The sequence below is a fragment of the Prorops nasuta genome, unplaced genomic scaffold, assembly GCF_024137725.1.
Source record: "Prorops nasuta isolate Cenicafe-Biocafe unplaced genomic scaffold, Cenicafe_Pnas_1.2 PNAS00011, whole genome shotgun sequence".
In the NCBI taxonomy this organism is placed as follows: domain Eukaryota; kingdom Metazoa; phylum Arthropoda; class Insecta; order Hymenoptera; family Bethylidae; genus Prorops; species Prorops nasuta.
The window spans coordinates 3,779,862-3,796,751 of record NW_027116808.1 but is presented as its reverse complement, the minus strand read 5'-3'; the positions used below and the strand labels follow the sequence as shown (position 1 = coordinate 3,796,751).

The following is a 16,890-nucleotide window of genomic DNA, read 5'->3' as shown; positions in this document are numbered from 1 at the left end:
TTCATTCCATTCCCGCAGAGATAAGATACCTTTCGAAACTTTAAAACGCGGAGGTAGACTCGCAATAACGGATCATTTTCACAACTTTTTCCTTTCATTTTCCAAATTGATATCCTGCAGCTGGTAGTGACAAATTTTCCACGGTACATCGCGATGCTGCACTCCCCCCCCCCCCCCTCACCAACCTTGTATTTCCCTCGTTCGTTTGCCAGCGGAAAATACCATATAGTAATGGGTCTCATTGACGCGGATGCGTTAAAAATTCGAGTTGGGAATTAAATCAATATTTCACCGTGCGCTACGTCCGTGCTATATAACGGGTGTTTTAAAAAATGACCTGGGAAGAGAGTAAGAATTTTGAAAATAGCGGGATCATGCGCAACACATTGGTTTTGTGTGTACGGCGTGCGTGCTCGAGTGTGGAGGTACCATAAATCATGTGGACGCTTCTGTGTATGTAGTGCTCTCCCGCGCGAACATCTCGCGCCCGCAAAAATCTCCAAAAGCTTCTTGCGACATCTGAATATCTCGCGGAGGAGGAAATAAATTTTGCCGAGTGCTTGGAAAAATGTATGGAAAATGATTCTGGGCCATAAAGCCTTCGGCGAGGGGCTCGAGATAAGAAGCTGGAGACTGCGACAAATTGTGGACATTTTTCGGACACGTTGCGACGTCTCTCATGGTAGAAACGCCGAGTTGATGGTGGGAAATTTTGCGGATAATGGAAGGGAAAAGTGGCAATAATTAACTGCATGAGAAAGTATACACAGGAGCAATTTTCATCAATTGTAACTGGGAATTCTCGTGACAGGTGTACGTCCTTTTCTATTATAATCAGTGGTGGGAAATTAGAGCGCCACTGTTCGCTAATGAAACTGATTCCAAAAGCATCCTAAAACAATTGGAATTGTGGGTATTTGTTGGCAGCAACTCTGGCTTTATAAAGCAGTTTATTACAAGGTTTCTCGGGCAAAGCTCGTGTAAATCCCAATGCTTGAAGTTTCTCCGGAACGGTCCAACGGTTCCCTCGTCGCGACACCCCTGTCCTGCCCTGGCGGCCCTGGCTCGACTCAAAAAGACTTTTTTAAGCATAAATTCAGTGCATATTCGAGAACAATTAAAACACGTTTCCTCCGTGCCTTCAGCGTGGCACGTAATTTCCAGCCCCGCTCGCGTATTTCCCGTAAAATTTATACCGCGGAAAATAGCAGCGCGCAAATTATAATAACAAACACGCGCGCGTGTAAACGATGATCGCCTATAGGCCGCGATCGGGATAAACAATTGGGGAAATGGAATCCATCAGCAGCGTTGACGTATAAAAGCTTTTCCTAGTTAATTTCTCGATTCATGTGCGTTCACGCTTCGCGGATCTGGGGCATCAAGGCGGAAATTAAAAACAACGAAAATCCAAAATGACGCCGCTGTGTGTGCCAAAGGGAATAAATTAATCAGAAAGCGATATGACGTGTACCGTGTGCGCGCGGACGGTGGTTGGAATAATTCCTTCGTTGAAAAGTATACAGCAAGGAAAATTATACTCCGCGTTGTTGAATAAAATGCTTCTATTGATTTTAACGTGGAACGATGAAGCTGTGTTTATGGGCTTTTATAATGTGCAATGGGAGAAAAGAGAGGTGGCGTCGAGAGGGGAAACGCGAGGGCTAAATAATAAGGTATATATATATATATATATATATATAATAGTGCTAGGAATAATTGGAGATATGTTTAGCGAGAGGGAACGCGGCGCGTTAATTGGAGGTTCCACTCTATAGGGCATACATATATATATATATATAGGGCTCGTAAGGGTCGAGGGATCATACGAAGCGAGAAGAAGAGTTCCAGTTTCGTCGGAGCACGCGACTTGCGCACGCATCGCGGGATTTTCGCGGGTCCAGCGTGTCGGCGAACCTTTAGCGAGCTGCCGAGTGCCGCCTGCCGGCGGCAGTAGCTCACCGCCTGTTCGCCAACGCGCACCTCGTCCGCGGGCATTCTGTCTCTCCTCTCTTTTTCACACACACTCTCTCTCTCTCTCTCTCTCTCTTTTACACACACACACACCACGTTTGCATACATACAAAACCCACAAACACCTTTGCTCTCTCAAGCACACGACGCACGCAATCACACACCTTCTTTCTCCGTCCGTCTCAAAGAAAATCCCCCCTCCCCCCTCTCGTCGATGCTGAGCACCAGGAGAAATAAGTCTTTGTAAACGTGCGCGTTTTTCATCATCATTCTCACCCTTTTTCCTCCCCTTCCCCTCCCTCCTTTCCAATCTACTATAATTTTTTTTTTAATTCTACACTCCCTCTACCTTTCCACACCTCCCCCCCCCCCCCCCCCCCACGAAGTGCAAGAAACATTGTCACCCCTCTCCCGAATAAACGACATAATCACCTGTCAAAGTGTCACAGCATTTATAAATAAACAAAACTGAGAGAATGGAATATTTATATTTACCCATATATATATATATATATACACGATAGCTTCTCATAATTGTATCCTCTGCGATCATTAATTTTTTCTGCCTCCTCGCTCATCGCAAACGCCAGAAATTAGTTATTTTTAGGCGGAATGCCTCGATTCCGTTATTGGCTCTGGTTAACGATTGTTTACAGATAATTAAATCGGTTGCAGCACTCTGTTCGGTTAAAATTTTCCATGGTTATATCCATCACCGGAATATAATTGTTATTCTTCGTTAGTGAGGAACATTGCAGCGTGATTCAGTTCCGGTGTTTTCTTAATAAAAAACCACCTGGTTTTTGTTACGACTCGAGCCAGTAGAAAAGTATACGTATATATATATATATAGTGCCGTTACTCAAATTATTCAGAATCGATTGAAGAGCTTGCAGCGTACAGTGTTGTGCACTTTGGCAAACCATTGCATCTTCCCGTCCGAGTTTTTCATCTCTTCGCGGTTCGCCGTTCGAATCTCCAGCGTGTCGACTCAGTTACAGGCCAGGTCCAATCGATGCTGACGTTTGCAAATCGACGCGATGTGCGGGAATACACACGTGCGGTCGCTCCAAAAGTACGAAGAGGGTCCAAATGTTTCGGAAGAGCTTCTCCATGGATTTTGCCACAGGTTGGATTTGCTCATTCGAACACTGATATACAGCACAGCTTGGGCGAGTTTCCGGCTGATGCATGTGCAAATTTCGTGCTCGAAGACTCCCGTCAGGGATAGATACGTATGCATACGTTGTCAATGGATGCGAGTTCTCACGATTGGATGGTGAAATTTCAATAGTGGAATTTAAGACACTCGTATTGCTAGGGATTAACGTTCTATAATTAAAACGTGCAGACTACCTCTCTGGAGTGACACCTGCTAGCGGATCTGTATACACACACACACACACACACACACACGCGCGCCTCTCTTTCTCCATGATACGAGTCAATTTAGTTGAGTGAACGCGGAAAATCGATGCTGTTTGCACCCCTCGAAACATAAATAATGTAATTAGCCGAACGACTAGTTAGCAAAACTGATTAAACGGGAGAGGAACGTTCCTAGAAAATTTACCATCGAGGAAAGTATATATGTACTATATATATAACTGGTCCGTGTCTGGAGTTTGGCGATAAACTATGTGGGACGTCTGTGGCTTAAATAATAAATTTAAAAATTGAGTAGGAAAAAAGGAGGGCGAGGAGGAAATTTCGTCGAGTCGCGGAAAATGAAGTAACGGGAAAGGTAAACGCAAAGCTACCAAAGTCATTTTCGCTCGTGCGGCGCGGAGTTGAATAGAGATCCGGAAAGTGAAAAATAAATGAATAATATATAGATGTGTCCGCTGTCTCTTAATATCGGACATTAAACGAGAAAGCCGGCGAGCTTTGGAGCGAGCGAGGGAGCTGGCAAAGGAAAAATGAGAAATTATACGCTAACCGTGAAAGGGGCTGAGAAAATGGAGAAGGAAGTTTTGCCGGTAGATTGAAAGGGTTGGAGGAAAATCTAGGAGTGTATAGGGTCCCTGGGTGGAACAGAACCGTAATGCGAAATGGCAAATTTGAATAGGAAGCGGTACACTTGGAGCTGGTCAATGTCGACGAGCCTCTCTCTCTCTCTCTCTCTCTCTCTCAAGTGCATTCTACGTTATTACACGAACGTTTTAACGATCGTCCGGTGTACAGTTAAAATGAAATTGGTCAACTTCAGCAAGAGATATGGACACATAAAGCTACGTCGCTTTTAATAAGGGAGGAGAAAAAAAAACATGACAAATGGGAAAACGTGGCCTACCGAAGATACGATTCTACGACACTCGTGACATTGGACGCTTTTCAAACGTTGTTTGCTCCAATTGTGTTCCCAGAAAAGTCGGATTTTACTTTGAAAAGCAGCTTCGAACAATTCTCACCGTCGAATCCTGTATTCTCCACCAAACCGGCGAATTATTCAGTCGGAGAATGAGAGAGCGTTGAAACTCGAGAAACTACGATTTTTCTCACAACTCATAATTTTCTGTCCATCTGCCGAATAATTGACGATCCTCCCGAGGTCTTAGCTTCTCGCTTTCATCGGGATCCAACGTGTTTTCTTCTTTTCTGACAATTGGTCGAGGGAGAAGTGGTGGTCGTACAGGGTCGAAGGGCCTGGCTGGCACTTGCCTTTTTGAGTCACGTCGGGGTTCGAAGAGGCGACGACGCGAGGGATGAAAAATGGCATGGGCCGCAATTAGTATGACTCCGGAGGGATCCCAACACTTTGACCGTTCCTCGGATCCCTTATCGAGCGTTGGGATTCGTTCGGTCATCTCCAAACGATGCAATATCTTTTCAGTGTATTCCAGATATGCTAATGCGGCTTTTCAAGGAGCACGCCGGACGCTGACGCACGTGGCAGAATTTTAAGCCGAGATACTAATTTGCACGATTCTCGCAGAACCTCCCTAACACACTCGACCTATCATTTACCGAGCTCCGAAACGGTCTGAGGTCCCGGTAAGTCCCGCCCCGACCATTCTCTACATTTTCCATCGCAATGACGGATTTCTCTTTGCAAGACTTCAGTCCGATGCGAAGTACGCTGAGCTCGGGTGTGATAGTATCGCCAGCCAAGGAAGTCGACTCGGAGATGCAGTGAGGAAAAAAGTGCCCCAGCCTCGACCTTCGCAGGGATATGGACAAGGATAGACATGGCCAAGGTAAGAGAGATTTTAATTCTCCCAATATGATATATAGCGAAAAATGATATCCTCGCGATAAGATAAACAGAGATAAGTCTCTTCTGAAGAGATACAGACTTTCATTATAAAAGGGAGGTAAGCTACAGTCGAGTCTATAGGCTATAAGAAGGACGGACGTACTTGACAGAGAATCATTTGTTCACCGCTGAATAAATCTCCGAGGGTAATGCGGCAACGTATTGCCCGCAGTTGGGTTTTTAATTCCTCGCGGGGAAACCTCTCTCTTCAGCATGTCGTCCCTTTGAGGAGAAGTTCGCTTCCTCCGATGATACGGTTTCAAGGGCGGCCATTTGCGTCCCCGGCGTTCCAGAAACATCTCGTGGAGTGCATCGTCGTTAAATAACACAGCGGTATATAACGATAGCACGAGTTTGGATGGTGATATAATCGGTGCATCGCTCGGTTATTGCAGATAAAAATCAAATAAACGAGGATCTCGGAATGAACGGGGAAGAAGCGTCTCTATAGCGGAAATACGATATAGCTGCATACGGCTATGTGTTGGTGGCTTCATTCGATTTTCAGCCACTTGTAAGCTTTCAATCTCTTTCGGCTGATACGCACCATCGCTGAAATCGGGCACGATGAAAATTCATGAAGAGTGTGTGGCTTCTACCATCCGCCACTGTTGCAAAATTTATATCCTTCTTACACTTGGATTCATCCTGCTTGGGAACGCTCGGAAGGCTGCCGATGCGAGGGAATAAATAGAAAAAGAAAGCTTCGTCCATTTCTATTCATATAACAGCTGGTCCAAGTGAATTACCAGGGTTGTGGTCCAACTGGGTTATTTTACGTGCCTCGAATCAAAGAGAGAGAGAGAGAGAGAGAGAGAGAGAGAGAGAGCAACAGGATATTCGATAAATGTATCGAGCATTAGACCGCAAAGGTGATCTTATTATATTAAACCCGTAACGTGTATCGATATTTGTCGAGCGAGCCTCCGTTCGCTAAGAATTCGTTGTATTTTTAGCGATAGCAATCCGGATCGATGCTTGACTTTTGTCTCGAAGCACCCTGAAAGCACCGGTGTATATATATATACTATATATATATATATATTTATATATATATATAAAGGGAGGCAGAACCAGTGCTTTTATTCATGCATTATACTAGATCTCCGACTACGGCCTGTGCAATAAAATAGAATTCGAGAGGAAAGTGTATGGTACAGGTGTATAGGTCTGGGAAGCGAATAGCAGGGCCTTGGAATAGGCAAGATTTCGAAGGTGATGTATCCTCCCTTGACATTTAATTAATCTGTCCACTCGATTCCAACGGGGTCTGCTCGCAAACTCGGTTCATATAATGGATCGCTTTATTCGTTTGCATTCAATGTAATAGCCACGCTCCTCGAGAAATTTGCTGTAACGACGCCCAGAACCAATAATTAGTTCTCGCCACAAATAACTTCAATTATATAGCCTCTAATTAATTACTCTCTTTAATCTTAGTTAGCGAATAACTTGTAACGCTTACAACCTGGTCTTTTCCGCATTTCGGATTCACGCGCGGATATATAGGTGTGAATAGAATTTAAATCCTTTCATTTGGAAATTGTCGAGGTGGGCTGGTGCATTGGACTCGCGAGATTTCAGAATTGCAAATTAGATGGAAGCCGGATGAGGAGGGAGTTTCGAGAGATTGGAGAGGCTGGAAAATTATCAGGATTGTCAGCGCTTTTATCGCCCCGAGTCGATAAGCCGAGAGCGCCCTTTGTCTCTAAAATTGCAGTTGGCTAGTCGAAATTGGGGCCAAAGCTGGTTGCTCTCGCGTTAGGATCGATTTTCGACTAGTAAGAAACGAATCAAAGGGATTCTGTGTTGGAAGAACCGCGAGATAAAGAGGAGCCATCGATCCAATCGGCCTCCTTTCTTGCCCTCCGCATACTTTTCCTCTGCGAATCAACGCTCTTCTTCACCCACACACACACACACACACACACACATAACATTAACGCGCATGAATACGACAGCAGTTCTCCCACAGTTTTCGGAAAGCATAAGACTCGTTCGCCACGCGATCTCTCAATGAACGAAGATGAAATTTGCATAAAGATTAGCGGGATGGAAGCACTTTGAGGAGTCGGTCTAAGCCTCTTAAAAATCATGGCTTCATTCTTACATTATTATTGGATTACCGGACGTATTTCAGTCTCGGGAATGCAGCTTCGAGGTTATATATACGTGTACATACCCATAGGTATAGCACCACAGTGCTATTATATGGATCACACATACACAGCCATCTTATATTTACGCCAATTTCAGTCTTTCTCTCTCTCTCTATCCTCTCTCTCTCTCTCTCTCTCTCTCTCTTCTACGTGTTTCACGGTGGCAGACAAAGCTGTTTACGCTACGCTAAAAGACCCTATATTTCTCGAGTGATCCGTAATCCGATAAATAAGCTCGAAGCACGTTAGAAAGCGTCGATCCTGCGATTTGGCTACATAGGATTTTATCAATTGATATTCTCTTATTCCTCGCAGCTTACCATCGATCTATTTCCAATTTGCCGTGCGTAATATAAAGACGAGCGAGCAGTATATATTCGTTTTATTGGAGCTGATCGGGATATACAGCAAATATTGTTCCTTAATATCCGTAGTAATCGCAAACATATTGGCTATTAGTGTTTGCCCGCTCTATACGATGCTCGAACGTAGTTCGATTTCACTTAACATCGGGTATCCTTTCCTGTAATCGCGCTAATGCTTCCAATGAATATATGCATGAATGGTAATTGCGCTTCGTTAAATTATACGATGGCTAGTGAAGAGTTTCCCCACGGTACCCGCCCTCCATCGTTAAGTCACAACCGAATTTTACATCCAGCCTGCAGCTCCGAGAAACTTAATAAAAGCAGATTTGATGGCCTCCCAGCCTGATGCGCCAACCCATAAAATCCGGATGAAACGTTCTGGATAAAAAAATCGAATAAGGAGATTGCGATGAAAAGTCTGCTGTGCAACAGGTTTTTTAGTTTACGTATATATATATATATATATATATGTTTCTTTGAATAATGCCACGGGAGATTACGTTAAATTGACTCGATGGTGTCGTGCAAATAACTTTCGTGGCTTATGGGTCTGCTGATTAATATAATGTTACGCGAGAGATGAGTGGGATATCGGAGCTGTATCCAGTTCGCGTTGTAACGAGCGCAACTTGGCAACATCGAGCTATTAGGCTTCCTGAATTTCATAATACAATCCCTGATACTTCGTTCACCGACATTCTCCTGTCCACTCTCGAAGAATCATGGACGATTCTTCAACCTCCATTTCACCAGTGCCAATCTCAAGTTTGAATAGCCATTCCTGTGACTCTTCCCCGCACTTTTCTCAACTTTTATCGTTTTACTCCGGTAGCAGTAGGGTAGAAAAGTATTTCGGTCATATACCAGGTAAGTTCTATAAATTTCAAAAGTCAGTGATATATATCTATCTTCGAATTGTATACGTGCCTGTTGGCCCATCTAAAATTTCATGGAAGATTTATGAATTATGCGTAACATCTGCTGAAAACGATTTATACGAAGCAGCAAATTGCTCTGGTGACTGTGCTTCACGATTCTCGAGTGTCCGACGTATTGCACACATTGAGAAACCGATTTTCCTCTTATATATATATATATATATAAATGCTTGCACGAAAAACTCACCCTTTCCCTGGGGGGGGTAAAAACCTAATGAGAAAATTTTAATACCAAAAACTTGTAGGATGGCTTTTTCACATTTTATTTGATCAAAAGTTGGATCGTTACGAGACGTAGTAGCGTATCTATCAGTTGCTAATCTATGCATTCTTTGCAAAAGAGCTTATCTTTGCACCCAGGCTAACCAAACCTGACAGCTTTTCATTGAAGAATCTGGGTTAGAGGTACTTTTGCCACCAAGAGCGAGATGCTTCATTATTTACGAAAAGAAAAAAACAACAACGGCACATGTCGTTAAGTATTTTTTATCCTCCTATCCTCAACCAATCCACTTATCACAGCTAGTCGTATTAATCATTCCCACCGTAAGTTCCTAGCACTTCCCTCCAACTCCCCACACTCTGGAAAACATACGACCTTTACATCTCACTCAAGTTTCGAATGAATTCGCATACCTGGCAAAACTTGCGCTTAATTTAACAAGTTTCATCCCAGGTTCTACTTCGGTTGACAATATCGTATTTCAATCAATTTGCGGTTGGGCTTTACGAGCAAAAACGAAAGTCTTTCAGTTTTATCCATCCACAAGCTTGTTAAAAGTTTTCGTCGTGTGTCTGTGTGGAGATGGATTTTTTATATCAATGACCCATACACGTCAGGATTTTGGAAAAAAATTGTGTGCCAGCTGTCAGAAGCCTCTTGTACATTTGTCTGTTTTAACAAGGCAATAATGATAGCAGGGATTCAGCTACAGTGTACATCTGCAATCATTTGTTTCAGGGATAATAATATAGAGAAGAATGGGCATTTTATTTGACCGATGTGTTAAAATAAACGTGACTATTATCAACCTATCCATTTATTATTCAAAAATCAATAATCAACGTATTACTTTCGATGGCCGCAGCCTAGCTGGCGCCAGTTGGCCTTCTCTTCTCCCCCTATTTCCTAGGAGCTTTTCGGGGCTGTAGCTTACGTCGGTAAATTACCCTCCGTTGTACGAAGGAAGCTTTTGCGGCGAGAGAATGGGAAACCTCATGAGATGGAGAAACCACGCCATCTTCGTTTGGCCAAAGTTTTCTGCTACTACTGCCAGATACAAGTATTATGCAGCAAATATTTATTTCTTCTTCTCTTCTCACTGAAAAATTACAAGAACATTCAAAGAGCCTTACACGACTCTTTATAAATTTAATTAATTCAGTTTTAATCTCCGAGCGGAAGATTTTCGCGTATATATATTTATATCGATGGGAATAAACGAGCCATTTTAAAGTCACAATAAGCATTCATTTGTCCATTATGAGAATCCTGAAAAGGAAAGGGAAGCTAGAACAGATAGGTGGAAAAGGGGGAAAAAAATCTTTGTAAGCTGAAGCTATATCGAATTGGACAATGGGTGGGAAGTCGACGCGACGGAGCAATAAAAGGGGCGCAAAAATTTTAATAAAAGCCAGATCGAGCGATAAAATCTTCAAGTATTCGAGTCAGCAGGAGTCTCGTAGTTGTAAGCCTTGGCATAACCAAGGCGGCAATAATCAGATTCTTGGGACGTTTCCATCACCTTCCGCGAGCGTCCCACTCATACAGGATATTGTGCACTAATACACGTATAATGGGGGAGAGTGGGCTAGAAAGATCCCTCGTGGTAAAACGATCCCTTGTTATATCGAAGAAACTATTGTTGCCATGGGGGAGAGTGGGCTAGAAAGATCCCTCGTGGTAAAACGATCCCTTGTTATATCGAAGAAACTATTGTTGCCGTCCTTTTAAAAATAAACGAACGTCATAATACCTGCAGTTTCCTGATATATCAGACAATCATGAAAGATCCGATTTCAATGCGCAGAAAATAACAGCGAGATTTATTTTTTTACCATTGTGGATAAACGCTTTTAAATTTTTCATAGGAAAGGAATATGGTAATATTTTTTCAGGCAATAATAACTTTTGTCCAACGAACTTACAGTTACAAGGCCTTAATCTAAATTATCCTTTTGTAAGATTAACTCTAGACGGAGTGCTGAAAAATGTTGTAACCATTTAAATTTGTCGACCACGTAGAAATATAAAGTAATAGCAGGTCCCTCGTATATCTAATTTTGGCCATGTTAAATCTTATAATAGAGCCACCGTGATGAGTTTTTCCTTAGAAGTATCATTTTACCCCACCCTCCTATCCCTCGCTAATGAAAAATGTACCATTTGAAAATTAAATCAACCTACGCGAAGTAGCAAACCTACGAAGCGTCCATTGATTAAACAATCGAGCGATTCTGTTTTTCCAGCTACCTATCCCTGCACTGAAAATCTGAAATTCTCCATCCTGATTAATTATCCCGCAGCTATATACACTTTTTATTTATTTACCAGATTTCTTGGCAAACTCGTGCTTCTTATCGATTCGCCATTGCAGCAATGAAAAAACAGTCGAACTTTGTAAAGTTCTCGAGTAATTGTAAGGAGGATGAGAACGCTGGATAATAGTTAGTGAGAAAAATGAGAGACTCGCGCTCATCCTTTGACATTTGATAAGGGAATGCTTCGTTGCTACATCACTGTGCACACCAACTTCCTCCTTTCCGCATTGTTGACGGACCGCCGCTTCATTAACCCTGGCAGTTCCGGTTTAACCTATATTCTGAATTTATTTTACCCTCCGATATACACGATTAATAATTCACAATGACAGTTTCGCAGTTAAGCAAGAGCAAAGCTAAGACTATTCAGTTTGCTCTCGCCTCAAAATTTACCTAATATGCCTTGATTCGGCTCGGCATTGGTATGGCGAATGCAGTCTTGGTCTTCTTTCGCTCCAGTGGCCAACGGATGCGAAATAAATAACTCGAAGTATGCCAGGAATCGGCTGCAAGCTTGCTAGGATTCATCCTGGATACTGTCGAACTATTGCATCGAATGACCACTTAAAAGTTTGGCCGATTTATGACCGTGCCATAAATTGTATCCCGTTTAACACGCAATGATTCGCTCCACTGATTGAAACAGTCTCAAACTCTCGATCGAGTCCCCTTCGACTCGAACGAAACTAGATCAATTTTCTTTCGCCATCAAAAACATCTGCACTCGGCAAATATACGTCGAGTTCCGGTGATGCTCCATACTTATATATACATATATAGATCAAAAAGTCTTTAACCGTAATACAACCTACGAGTTGGAACAGCCAACACAGGACAGATAAAAAAATAATAGTTGACGTAATCGAGTGGAAGGCTGGGTATACCGAATTTGTGCCAGAATTTTTCTCGAGGTCCAATAAATTTCTCGTTATATTTACGAGTAAAATATTTCAATAGCGAGGCGATTCTCGGTGTTCCTCGCGTTTATGATTCTTGACGTCGCAGTGTCTCGTGGGAATGTAATAAATGTGTGTTGTATACGTACTCGAGTATACAGAGGCGTACACGTAACGGCGCGGCGGAGCGCTGGCTGGTGGTGCAGGCTATCGGCTGCCAAGAGTGTAACGCAAAAGGGAAGGGGGGGGGGGGATCTGACAAAAGGAAGGAACGAAATGAGTTTTAGCTGGCTGAACGAAGCGTCTGATTATTGGCGGGGAGAGTCTATCGATTTTTGACACCTGACAAGATAGAGACATGCGCCGGATATACATAAAAATCCCCTCTGGCGTTTATTTTATATTCCTCCGCTGGAGAGAACCCGATACTCCTCTCGAGCCTCGGCTAGAGTTTACGCTGAATATTAACGTCGCGACACCGGCGGTGATAGATGCACGCACATGCACCGACCATCGTCGTGCAGCCCCCGCTGTTTTATTGGACTCATAATTCTTCTATCCATTCGTCATTCCGAGGGGGGAAAAAATATCTTTATCGTCCTTGGTGCAGGATGCCTGCCATAGCGCGCATATCCCCTTTAATGGTATAGCTACTCGTGTTTTTAGCTCGTTACTCCTGCTCTCTGACACTTTCCGTTGCACGCCAGTTCTGCTCGCGAAATCTTTCCAGAAGCGCGAACCTTCCTGGCCGTGCAGTGGGGATCGAGGCACGATGGATCGGCTTGTGCGTCAATAATACGGCATTGAATTTTTTTAGTCGCGTCGTGCCAGGTTCTTCTGGACTCTGGGGGAAGCGGAGGCTTCCGCCAGGGTTCGCCCGTTTGGCTCTTTGGCAGCCGGCCCGGAAGGAATAGCGTCAAATTCCTAAATCCCGTGCAGTTAATCTTCGGCACAGCCACGCCCACACTGGGTCCCGGTGTCCATTAGTCTCGCGCGCGTTTCTGCAAAGCCAATGCTGATTGTTGTGAAACCCAATCACAGCTTTATCCCCGTCATAACACGAACGATGAATCATTATTTCCGAAAGTATCCGGGGAAACTCGCTGTCTATATATGTATACACACCACACACTGCCCTTGCAGTTTATATTTATGCTGGATCCCCGAGGACGCATCGCCATCGATTTTTCCAAAGATTCTCTCGGAGCTACGGTCGTTCCGTGATAAACCACTAATTATGTAGGTTGTATGAGGGAAATGACGAGCACGGAATTGCTTTGCATCAGGCGTAACGTTCGTTCTCTTGATTCTCATAATTTCCTACCAACGACTTTGTTTCCTGGCCAATAGTGCGTGAGGAAGAACGGAGAACTCTGTCTTTGGAGACAAGTGGTAGCTTTGCGAGATCTCAAGGAATGTATATTACTTGTATAATCGCGAGTGCTTTGGAAGATCGCTTCGTGATACCAGGTTAATAATCCAAAATGAGCGGGACGATGTGACCTTCGATAGGATGTTGAAGAGATGGGAGGAAAAATGTAATTATGGGATAAGGAAAATCTCGTCGGATATCGTTGTGGTTCCCAAGAAAATGGAGAACTTAAATTTTGGTGAGAGTGTGTGAGTGAGAGAGAGAGAGAGAGAGGGGGGGGGGGAAGGGGGATGGAAAGATGTAATTCTAATGAAATAGGAATAATCTCAACGGGAGTCATTTAAAGCATTCAAAATGATCTTCTCCCCTTGACAGTGAGAGTCTTTGTACTCTGAGATTTGTTTCACGATTTTCCTTTGTCTTTGAAACTTTCCCTCTCATAAATACGTATACCAATGCATTTGTATCTATCTTAGCTCATCATGAATTAAATTAAGGCCAGTAGGTTGGGTGAGTTTGTCTCGCAACCAGTACAAACCCTATTCAGTTTTGTCCTGTCCTATCCTATACTGTCCTTTCCACAGCGTCACACCCCCCACTCCCTATTACCCCGCTCCTCATTCCCACCGTCCTGGTAATTTCACGCCAACTACCAATAGACCTACATCACTAGACCTTTCACAATTTGTCTCTCTCTCTCTCTCTCTCTCCCCCAACCCTTTTACCTGACCAACTGATTAATCGCCAAACCCGCCAGTCTAATTAAACTCCTCTGGTACCTCTCGCTGGATTCCTCGAAATGCAAACCTCCCTCTTTTCTTTCCCGAAGAGGGGTATAGCCTCTTATCGAGCTAAAAACGTATACTCCATCACGTCGAAAAACTTTTATTCGTTGCCAAAGTTTAAAAAGTCTAGTGTCTCTCCACTATTTTCAGAGTTGATCGATTTACGCTCAATGAATATTCTCCGACATTTTCAATTGTTTTGTAAATCAAGATCGAAGAGCTTTCCGTTTTTGTCCTATGGGTCAAATTGGATTGTTCTACATAAGGCGTCTACTCTCTCCAATCTGTCGTTGCGGAAAAGCTTGAATTTTCCCAGCGAGACACTCGCAACAGCGTGCAAAACTCGTCCTTCGACCACCGAGGAAATCTGCCGTACAATCACAAACTTTTGAAATTTTCACTTAGGGCCATTATTTGTACAATATTTAGAGGAAAAATGAAATATGAGAAGAAAAAGGAAGAGAAAGTTGGATTTAGTATTTGGTTTCATGAGGAAGCTGGGAGTAAATATTGTTATTTACGGGTTCTCGTGGGAATCGTGGCTCTGGTGAGGCAGAGTGCTATTAAATTTTATTAAATTAGAGGGCGGTGTCGTCTTTACGAGGGGTATGGAGGGGGGGGGGGAGGTGGGAAAGATGAAAAGAGAGAGCGAGAGAGAATCTAAAGTGTCGAACTGTGCCTCTAGACATTTTCCAAGGAAGACGCTGTTCCCTCAGCTGTGAGAAACACGCTCCAATGGCTTTAGAAGCTCTTCCAGCCTATCAGCTTTCTCTAGCTCTCACTCTCTTACCTCTTACCATGCCTGACCTTGATACACCGACTAAAAAAACTATAGTTTCCACGTAAGAAAAAAAATTGCATTACCACATTTTCGTGGGACGATTAGTACAGGGCTCGGTGCTAATATTTTTATGCGGAAAAGAGGAAAATCGATATAGAAGAGATGACGGATAAGCTAAATGTTGTTATAAGGTAAGAGACGATGGATCGATGATTTATTCATGAATTATAGATGCGATGCTTACATTCATCCTATATGCTCTGGAAAACATCCGGAATATAATATATATTTTATATATGCACTCTTACACGTTTCTTAGAATTTATCCCGAATACATTGTAGACCATATTTTCCTTAGAATATTTCGCAAAAATTTACTTCCCAGCTAGTTCGCTCAGGATTTTTTCGTTGTATAAAACTTATCGCCGAAATATTTTAGTCGATTTCAGCTGGGCTTGTCAAAATTTTCAATACAAGTCGCGCAGGTTATATTTAAGGAAGAATGCGTTTTTCGGTGTCTCGTATATATACAATTTTAATGCAAAAATGTCTGGACTCCTCCTCCTATCTTTTTGACAGTCCCTTTAACTCGAATGGATATTGCATAATACCGAGATGGCGGTGAAAGTTTATCCATTTTTCCACCAAATATCTGCGAAGTAAAGATTTTTCCACTTCACCGATAATAGCTGCATTATGCAACACAGCAAAATAAAAGGGTCGTAGCCCCCACGATTTAAACTCATGCAACTTTGCATGAGGAAGGAAAGATTCGCATTATTTGAAAAACTTCACTGAAGGAACATGCTGCCGCTTGGATTACTCTATAGCCATTGCGATATTAAGCTTACAAAGGGCATCCGGTTTCCCTTTAAAACTCGCGAAGAATATTCATCCGGTGGAGGATCTTGATAGTCTCCGTCGAGCCATTTGGAAATTTACCTGTAGACATTCCTCCTCGGTGCTCGCTCTCCATTCCCCTAAATATATATAGGATTAATCTGAAATAATATTTGCAACGCGATAATAATAGTTATATACGACTATAAATCGTATAACACTAAGAAAAAGGTGTTTTACGTCCTACAGGATTATTTTGGACTTTGATCGAATGATGGTAAAGCCAAACAAGCTAGCGAAGAAAAGGAGAAAGGAAAAAGTGTTGCGGATCGAAGAAGAATAAGAAGACAGAGTGGAAAAGGTGTGGAAGAAATCCAAGTGGAAAAAGAGCGTGTCCGATGTGGTATTGGTCAGCAATCACAGTGGTGGAGAGTCCCAGGAGGTGTTGGAAGCTTTTCTATGCCAGGCCGTTACAAGTTTTGCGAATTGGATTCCGTGCGGAGCTGTGTAGCCTGGCTGGCGGCGGTGGGCCGTGGCGCACGCTTGCGCAGCCTCTGCCAGCTGCTGAGCTTTTGAGCCTTCGCGTTGCACCGCCAGTTAAGACACGTGGAGTCGCGTAACGCCTGGCAGGAAGTTCCGTGCAGACTGCAGCCTCTGCTGCCGCCTCCTTCCACGGAAAACACACACACACCACGATCGCCCTTTTCCCATCAAAACTTTCTCGCCAAAGCAACGCGCGCGCTGCACACGTAAATCTACCGGTCCTCCCAAGTTCTGATCTACTTGGAGCCGAAACTGCGAAATCTCCCAAGTAAACTCGCGGCGCGAGAGAGTAGGAGGAAATTTGATCGATAAAAGTAGTCAGAAATGCAGGCTGAAAATCGCGGTAATTATAATTGTGGGTGAAAGTCAATTATGCTGCTCGAGGGCTCGTCTTTAAAAGACTGATTAAAAACTGCGGGCCGAGCTAAATATATAAT

The 16,890-nt window shown here is 43.3% G+C and overlaps 1 protein-coding gene across 1 annotated transcript in view; it reads left to right on the top strand.

The window, feature by feature from the left end:
- Nucleotides 1-5,013: 5,013 nt before the first annotated feature.
- The window catches only part of LOC136777377 (dual specificity calcium/calmodulin-dependent 3',5'-cyclic nucleotide phosphodiesterase 1-like), a 59,967-nt gene continuing 48,090 nt past the window's right edge, over nucleotides 5,014-16,890 (top strand). Inside the window, exon 1 of the mRNA XM_066733613.1 lies at nucleotides 5,014-5,171. Within this exon, the coding sequence (XP_066589710.1) occupies nucleotides 5,147-5,171 (25 nt within the window). The 5' untranslated portion in view covers nucleotides 5,014-5,146. The remainder of the gene's footprint in view (nucleotides 5,172-16,890) is intronic.